This window comes from Calliopsis andreniformis, chromosome 3 (genome assembly GCF_051401765.1).
Source record: "Calliopsis andreniformis isolate RMS-2024a chromosome 3, iyCalAndr_principal, whole genome shotgun sequence".
In the NCBI taxonomy this organism is placed as follows: Eukaryota; Metazoa; Arthropoda; class Insecta; order Hymenoptera; family Andrenidae; genus Calliopsis; species Calliopsis andreniformis.
Window position 1 is genome coordinate 2,749,000 of NC_135064.1, and position 8,775 is coordinate 2,757,774.

The 8,775-nt window shown below is 30.6% G+C and overlaps 1 protein-coding gene across 3 annotated transcripts; it reads left to right on the plus strand.

Moving 5' to 3' along the window:
• The first annotated feature begins 2,453 nt into the window (after positions 1–2,453).
• Mus304 (mutagen-sensitive 304) lies at positions 2,454–7,442 on the plus strand. Of its 3 annotated transcripts, none has more exons than XM_076393641.1 (14): positions 2,454–2,520; positions 2,826–3,067; positions 3,548–3,833; positions 3,922–4,166; positions 4,252–4,382; positions 4,453–4,553; positions 4,627–4,767; positions 4,848–4,993; positions 5,075–5,482; positions 5,710–5,798; positions 5,868–6,004; positions 6,101–6,148; positions 6,227–6,784; positions 7,044–7,442. In XM_076393641.1, exons 1-14 carry the CDS (start codon positions 2,493–2,495, stop codon positions 7,256–7,258), a joined length of 2,775 nt encoding a protein of 924 aa, XP_076249756.1. In that variant the 5' UTR covers positions 2,454–2,492; the 3' UTR covers positions 7,259–7,442. The 3 variants fall into 3 exon arrangements, with proteins under 3 accessions (XP_076249756.1, XP_076249758.1, XP_076249757.1); XM_076393643.1 differs by lacking the exon at positions 7,044–7,442 and having other exon boundaries at positions 6,227–6,438; positions 6,596–6,768; XM_076393642.1 differs by lacking the exons at positions 2,454–2,520; positions 2,826–3,067 and adding an exon at positions 3,433–3,475.
• Positions 7,443–8,775: the final 1,333 nt, after the last annotated feature.

The window sequence follows — 8,775 nt, forward strand, 5'->3', positions numbered from 1 at the left end:
ATTATATTTTTTCAGACAAAGTATAACGACAAATGATATTTAATTTATTAAATAATATTAAACATTAAATTATATTCTCTGCATATGAATTTCAATTATTTATAATCCATGAATTTTGTTTTATATGAAAAAAAAACAACCGATCTACTACATATACAATTTAAAGTAACAGTAACTGTAAAACGAAATAATATATCGTATGAAGAAACTCTTTATTAACGAAGATTCAATTAATAATGGTATCTGCATATTCAGATTATTTTTACCTGTGGCTTACTCGAAAAGTGAATTACTACCTGTTGCATACCCTTTATTTCTTTTAATTAGGTTTTCAAAAAATACAGTATCCCTAAAAGCTACCAAATGTTACAAACATGGAACAGTAACGGTCACAAAACTTTTCACGTCTACTACTACAGATTTTTAAAGATCAACAGAAATTACAAATCAGCTCTTTTCAGAACTACTACAGCAGATCCTTAAAGATCGACAGAAATTACAAATCAGCTCTTTTCAGAGCTTATTTTGTTCAGGAACACTCAAAATTAATAAATACAGGATGATTTATTATTTCTGTTTCTTATTTCTATTTATTATTTTTCGTATTCCACGAGACTTCTCGTAGAACACGAATAGTGCGCGTCTTTGTTGGGTCTTTTGTATCTTCGTGAGCGTACTTATAGTTATAACAGGTGTTGACGGCTACATTCACAAGGGCCAAATGAAACGAAGTTAAAAATTCGAACGTTTACTCCTTTTAATCCAAGCGTAATAGAAAAACCAATAAAATTAGATATACATAAATTTGATTTCTCATTATTCAAGCTTTAGAGATACCACTTTCCATAAAATACAAGAGAAGAAACTAATATTGAATGCACAGAGGTATTAAATTAACTGGGATTATACTGCACTGTGTTTTTTATAGGGATAGCACTTATTTTTCTATTGTAAAATACTTGATTTCTAACACTACAATTACGTGCCCCAAAACAATAATTGAATAATATTAAAAGAAGACAGACTAAAGCAGTGTATATTACAATATCATTTTATGAGACCAATATACAATAATGGCGGAACGCGCTACCAAGCGATTTCAAATTTCAAATCACGTGACTAATATTAGTACTTAAATTCGGCTGTAGTGTACATTGCGTATTGCCCACATGCATATGGCGGATGTTACTCCCCCCTGTAACAGGTCGGCTTCACCCCCTCATTTAAAAGTCCACTTAATGTTTCATCCTTTAGATCTATGTTTAATATTTAAACTTAGATACAGAGTGCACTTCTGGTTGCCCTTCAAAAGGTGGCCAACAGATTTTAGATTTTACCGTTGAAAGAAGTACCTTCTCGCCAAAAAATTTATTGCATACTCCGTCCTTTAAGTCCATGGTTCTGATTGCGTCCATACACAATTTGAAGTACTTGAAATTTTAAATGACAGATTGACATCAGATTGATAACAGATCCCGAAGGTCTGTTGCAGAATCTGATGTGGATTTTGCTTTCATCTAAATAGTTCCACAATCAGGGGTCAGCCTGACGTCAGACTTTGACGAAGTAATTGGGAATCAGGCGGACATCAGATTCACATGAGGTTCTGACACTCCACCAGAACCTAATATCAATCTGACCTCAGTCTGTATTCATAGTTTGGACCAAATTCTGACATGCCAGACTTTGTAGATTTCTTTGCAATCCGAAATTTCCCACAAATGCATAAAAATCCATGGCCTATCTACATACGAAGAAAGTTTGGAAATCGTGAATTTTACGAGGAAAGCGCGAATGTTGTGAATTCTTACGAAGGAACCTTCAACTTGAAAGTAATATATTTCGTGAATATATCTATGATTAAAATTTTATGACTGTAATCTTTATACTACGACGTCTTATTTACGGTACATATAGTATATCCGGTTTAAATGTATACAGGTGGTTATTTCCGTAAATATTAAAAATGAGAAAAAATGTTTCAGATAAAAGCTGTATGGTATCAAAAGTGATAAAGGTATCAAACCGTATATATATATAGAAACTTCAACTTATTGTGGCTGAAATCTAGAATTAGCTGAGTCTGTTAAAGCTGCTAAATACCATATAACATGGTGTATAGACTTCAGCAATATTAGCAGTTTTAGGTGAATTTTGGATTGTAGCCTGTATAGTAAAATGGAGTTTTGGATTTGCTACATTAGATGAAATTTGTGTCATGGATCTATTTGTGTTCAGCTCGAGACTCATATTCGTGTTATTTAGATAAGTATCAAAAATTAAAAATTTGATTTAAAATTTAAGTATCGATATTAACAAACAAGCGTCGTACTAAAGCTATCTTCACGCGATACACTAAGTCACTAGATTACATTTTCTAGATTCTATATGTTGGCATTACATATTCTAAGCTCAACATACAGCAAGTTCAGTTCATCACGTTTTGAAAGAACTTTTCTGTCAATGCAATTGATTGAAAATGAATTTTTTACATGTTAATTGTATTGACAAATCTAAATGGTAAATTTATATGTAACATGAACAGCAACACAATTGTTTTCTTGTTAAATCTAAAATAAGAGATTGTAAAGAAACCCTTGGGTTAGAATGAATTTGTATCCTAAAAGAAGTGATGTTTTGAGATAATCATGTATAAATGTTTATAAACTTTGCTACATATGATGACAGTTCTACTGTTGAGCACTCAATATTGTTACAAGCTTTCTGAATCATATTAATAAAAATAATTACAATACTTAACTGAGTATACATACCTAATAAAACTGCATAAGCAATAATGTGATTTTAATGTTTATGTTGTACAGTTAAATATAAATCAACCAATATGTTTAAACGAGTAGAAACTAACAGAGAAAATGATTATTCTCTACCCGCCAAACGACCAAAGTACGATACAAAGAAAGGACCTTTGGAAGGTGTTTCTTCTGCAAACAAGAGAGAATTAATAGAGAAAAAGCGTGGAAAATTGGATGATATATGGGGCGATGATTTTGCAGAAGAGGATATAGAAGAAATGGATTTTGTGGCATCTCAAGCTTGTTTGCAGGTTCTATTACTACATATAAATCTTTGCATGCTACCATTATAAAAGACATACAAAGTAATTCTCTGACCAGGAAGACTCAAACTCAGTAGCATGATCTAAGCACTGGAGTGATAATTCTAAGTCCATACATATGATCTGTCGAGAGATTTTTCACATCTACAAAAGTAACTAATTTGGTCTCTGTGAAAATGGTTGTGCGCATGTACATGTAAAGTGAAAATGAGTTTCTTGACAAATTACACATGATCTATTCATAGGTCAAAGTGATTAGCTCCACTTTTTGAATTTTTTTCAATTTTAATATCAAAGTACTTGATTGATGTTTGACTTTTTATATTTAAGATAAATATAAATATTTTTGTTTTGTGGATTTAATCGATTTGACAAATGAGCAGTACATTTCCACTGGTGAGAGAATCGTTCTGTACTATAAATTTAATGTCTTCTTCACCATATTAATCATAGTTACGTTTTTCATAGGATGACACTATCTTGACACAACCAATTGTAGAACAAAAAATATCTTCTGTGCAAAGGTTTAATAGTATACCATCTACAAGTAAAGTTGTTTCTAATGTGAATAGTGTTCGTAAAAAAGGATCTTCTATATATACATCTCAATGTAATACTCAAAGCATGCAAGTTGAGACTTCAAGAGATATAAGTACTATAGTTTCTATTGATTACAAAGAATTTAAAGACAGATTAATAAATAGAGAAGTATATAATTCAACGTTCAAATTAGATGACAATATTGTTACATCTGGTAATTTCATGAGATACTCTTTATGCAAAATTCTTGTTTCTTATTATACCTTTTGTGTGTCATTAACTTTTGTATCTTATGATTTCAGAATCAGAATATATAAAGGAATTAGAGAAATTAAAACTTGAACATAAAAAGTTGTTGAATGATTTCATAACTAAAGAAGGTGAGGCAGTTTTTCTTCGTAATCAATTGCAGCAGACTCAATTACGTGCAGAGAATGAGAGATTAGAAAAGACACGTTTTATTGAAGAACAGGCAAATCGTCATAGAACGGAAATTAATGCCTTATGTAAAGAAAAAGAGCATCTGAAAACGCAACTTGAATTGCAAGTTAGTGACTTTCAACAAATGTAATTCATTTTTCAGGTTTCATATAATAGTATGTTGTAATAACTGGATTGCTTCCATTTTCTAGACCTTTGAAGTAGGAAATTTAATGGAACGTTGTAAACTGTTGGAAAGTGGAAATGTTAAACTAAAAGAACCACATACTGCAAATTTAAATGTTTCTATGAATAAAAGTAGACTCAGTTCACCAGTGAATAGGTAAACTTTTCAAAAATTGTTATAGAAATAAGATTGTTATATTTATATGCTATAAAATTGTAATATGCAGGTTACTGATTTCAAATGTAAAATCAGTAAAAGTAAAAGAATCCAGCGTTCAAACAAATATCCATAATAAAAGTAATTGCTTTCTTAAGACTTGGACACCATGTAAGTGACCTCTAATTTAAAGAACATTTAGTCGTGAAATTGGTAAATATTTTTATCAATAAGGTAATTTCAGATTATCCTCTCGCAAATATTCCTAATTTAATATATGATATACCACAGCCAGAGAAACCTATAATTGATATTCAAGTAACAGAAAAAACAGGTCGACGAAACCTACCTATTTTGCAAGAAGAGGATACGTTTAGAATATTTGGTAAAATATACTTAAGTGTGGTTTATAAAAGAATTGTCTCTAAAAGAAATTGAGCTGAAATTACAAATTTTGTGTTCCAGAAAACCCAGAGTTAGTAAAACCTGTAACAACCATGATAGATGATAAGAGACTAACTGTAGAATTTATTTTACCGGAAATAGCTGCTCTTCAGCGAAAGACGAGGTTAGAGCTCGAGTCAGAAAATTCTATACCAATAATGAACAAAGTGAGCTATTTCACTTTTTACAGATCAACTTATATTACTAACCAAATATAATTAATGATAGAACTAATCATTATGTTTTAGTTAGTTTCTAGTACAAGGGAGTTACTACTGAACGTAATAATTGTTCTTCAGACAATTTTTCAAGCTATGAAAAATGACGATATTCGAGATATGAACGACATTTACTTTTCGAATTTATATTTAAATCTCGACTTTAATGGAAAGTCTGTTTGCGATGTCAACGCATGGCACGAATGTGAACGTAGTATCGAAGCTAGAAGAGCGTTCGGCGTGTTATCATATGTAACTTTGGAATCGACATACCTCAGTAAATATATTGCAGGGAAGACGCGATTACTCACAGAAAAGGATGAATCTTATAAATATTACTCGCGTCAAATGGTGCGCTATGACACATGGTCTGAAAAGAATCAAGATTTTGAGATGTTTAAGATGATCTTGCAATTCGTCATTCTGGTTGGATCGACAGTAAGTTTCATTTATCAATCTTTTCTTGTAATGTTCTAAAGTAGCTAAAGAGAATGAGTATAATGAATAAGTATAAAGAATAAAAATTGAATAATTGATATAACTATTTTTTACTAAAATTGTAATATTTATTTACTTATTTTTATACTTTTTGATTTATTTACAGTGATGTATGAAAACTTTCATGTATTTGAGTAATTTTAACATTTATATTTCAATATTTTTAGAGAAGATCTCATCAATTTAGTGGTCTCATATGCGCAATCATGATGGTTATATGCAATGTGCATAAAAAAGTTGAATATTGTTCACAGGGGTATGTGAATATTTTTTTGTACTATTTAATAATTAAAAAAATTTACTTATCTAATGTGTTTTATTTTAGAATGGAATATATTTATCAGATATTTAAGGAAGTAGTGTTTTCAAGGCCTCTGCCTTACAGTTATGTGCTGCTCAGTAATGTAATGATGATTTTTATTAAGTCGCCAACGCACTTGCGAAAACTTTGTGTTAATTCACGTATGTAATTTACACATTTTACATCTGGTTGTTTTTGAATTGCAAATTTCAAGAGATATTAAGTATATTTTTTTAAAATTGTTATTATTTTTGTAGAGTCGATGGCAGTGAACAATTGGAAAGGTTCTCTACACTTCACTCCAGGTACTTTAGAATTTCAATTTATGAAAAGAATTTTACTTTTTGACACTACACACATTTTTTCATTTTAAATAATTTCAGACGCCTGCCCATTACAAATTTTCTTGGCCCAGGTGGAAAATCATCATTTCGACATGATACTCGCAATAGATATTACAGATACATTATTGCAGTTTGTGCAATATATATTACAAACAGACATCATTCCACTGAGGTCGGAGACACTGGAGTCTTGCAATTGTTGCATGAAATTACTGCGATTTACAATCAAAACACTTTCTAAATGCAGCAATGTAAATCTGAGTGCCATCAAAGATTACGATTTGGATTATTTTCCTCTAGTACAGAATGATTTTTGTAATCTAGAGGGCATTTGTCCCAAACATTCTATGTCTTGCGCGATAACAAGTACTAAATGCATACGCGAGATATATCGAGATAAGTTTTCAGATCAGAATTCTTGGGCAACTGTGAAGAGAAGACAGTTGAAGATATTGAAAGATGGAATAAGATTTTTATCCCATCTGGCGATATGTGATCCTGATTTTGTTATTCGATTGTCAGATATCGAGGATTCATTTCACTTGTTTATGAGGAATATAAATAGTTTTGATAATTTCACCCTTCATGAAAACGAACGTAAGTGTGTACATTTATTCTTTTGTTCTATAAACAGCAGGGTCGTGCTAATTTCGACACTTTCGACTGATAAGCTCATGTTTTTTATTCTCATTCTGTGATACGTACCGTTTTAATTTTGTCTCAATTTATCGGACCACGGGAATTTTTATATTTCCGCTTAGTTTCTTGGTCGACTGCGTCATCAATCAGCTTCAGATTTATGTTGTAGATTCGTAAATTAAATAAGTAATTAGAAATTTTTCTTTTTCTTTTGTAGAAGAGGCTATGAATCGAATAAAACAAACTTTTATTTTCGATAAAACATCACAATCACAAGTGGGATCATTCGAGAGAACCAATAATATGAGGCAATTGGACATATTAACGAATTTTCAAAAGAGATTCGTTGAACCTGCCTCAGCAAGCTCCAAAAAGAACGAAAATCACAATAAATTCCTAACCACGATTAAGTCGCTATACAATAATCGATAGGTCTTTTTTAATTATTAAAAATCTCCATAAATCAAATTTAGCGAAACATCGTACAAATTTGTTGTTTGATATTCTATTGTAACATAAATTATTTCGTAATCTGAAAGTATTTGAACTCCAATGTTGTATTTTTTGTACATACTATATTTTGTAATGAAGTAAACATTTTTATTAAACAATTTTATTAAACATAATTAACAATTTATGATATAAATAAAGCACCTTCTAATTTTTTAATATAAATCTTTTCCTAATTTAGGGAAATATTCTTAATAATATTTACTTGGAAACACACTTTGAGATAAGAACTTTCTGTCATTTTTAAAATTCTTTAAAGTAATCAAATTTAATACATACAGTCAGTTTCTAGATAATTACTTTGAAATAAAAATTACTTTAAGGCCTTTCCTGTAAAACATTTAAAGTCTTTCCTTTAAACATTTTGATGTGAAACATTTCCACTAAGTTTGTAAGATTCTAGTAATTTTTTTTTCGTGAATTTCATTTTATTCTCAAAAATGTTTTCTCACTACCGCTTGAAATTTGCGATTAAAAAACAATTTGGAACAAAGTTAATAGTTGATAACTTCAGTTTAAAATGTTTAAATGAGTGAATAATTAGTAACAATTTCTTGTAGTAAATGTAAATAAATTTACTGAAAATAGTCTTTGAACACTGCATGCAGTACAAGTTCGCTACTATTAATGGTCATCGATGACCCCGGCTTTTAATTCATATTTATAATGTTCTGTTAAAATATTTATAATAATTAAGCCTCTAGAATCCTAAACTGTTTTACAGTACTAATAGCATTAGACAAAGTGCAGTCGATGCAACGTTAAAATTCACTAAAAAAATAAACAAAAATTATGTAAGATAATGAATGTATAATCGAGTTACGAAGTGTTCTTGTTTCCTATGCTTGCATATGTAACAATACGTAAACAAATTATAATTTTAAACTATCCTTTGTTCATCACCAAGCTATTTTGTACATCCAATATGGTTTACCGGAAATGCTAATAAACTATGAATATGATTTATTGTAATAATTCTTTTATCCTTATTTATCCTTATCTTTAATAGATATTGATCTTCACGTACCTAAGCATTCATTTTATAGAAAAAAATTCTTTAGGAATGGCACTTATAGTCTTTTTATTTTCATTTTCCAAGCCTTCTTTGAGAAAACATTAAAAGGCTTGAGAAGGTATCACGTTAAAGGAAACGTTTACGTTGAAGAGGGTAAAAGAATCCTGGCGCCTGGACGGGGGTATATCTCTTGGAATTCATTTATCTTCGCCGCAAAATGCAATTTGTAGGAATTCTCTTCAAGGCCTGACAATGTTCGACGACGATAAAGTGGTGACCGGAAGCAGATAGAAGGCTATCGCGGCAGTGCGTCGACGGAAGTGATGTTCCCGCCTTCATTTGGAGTGGAATAATCCCGAAAACACGCATCCCGGTCCCATTCATAGATGCTGAACGATCCGACCGTTGATTTGACTTTTTATTC

Coding starts and splice junctions, on each gene's coding strand:
- Mus304 (XM_076393641.1), top strand. CDS start 2,493: ATGTTAATTGTATTGACAAATCTAAATG. Junction 4,167..4,251: donor AAACGCAACTTGAATTGCAA/GTTAGTGACTTT, acceptor TCCATTTTCTAG/ACCTTTGAAGTAGGAAATTT. Junction 4,768..4,847: donor GGATACGTTTAGAATATTTG/GTAAAATATACT, acceptor TTTGTGTTCCAG/AAAACCCAGAGTTAGTAAAA.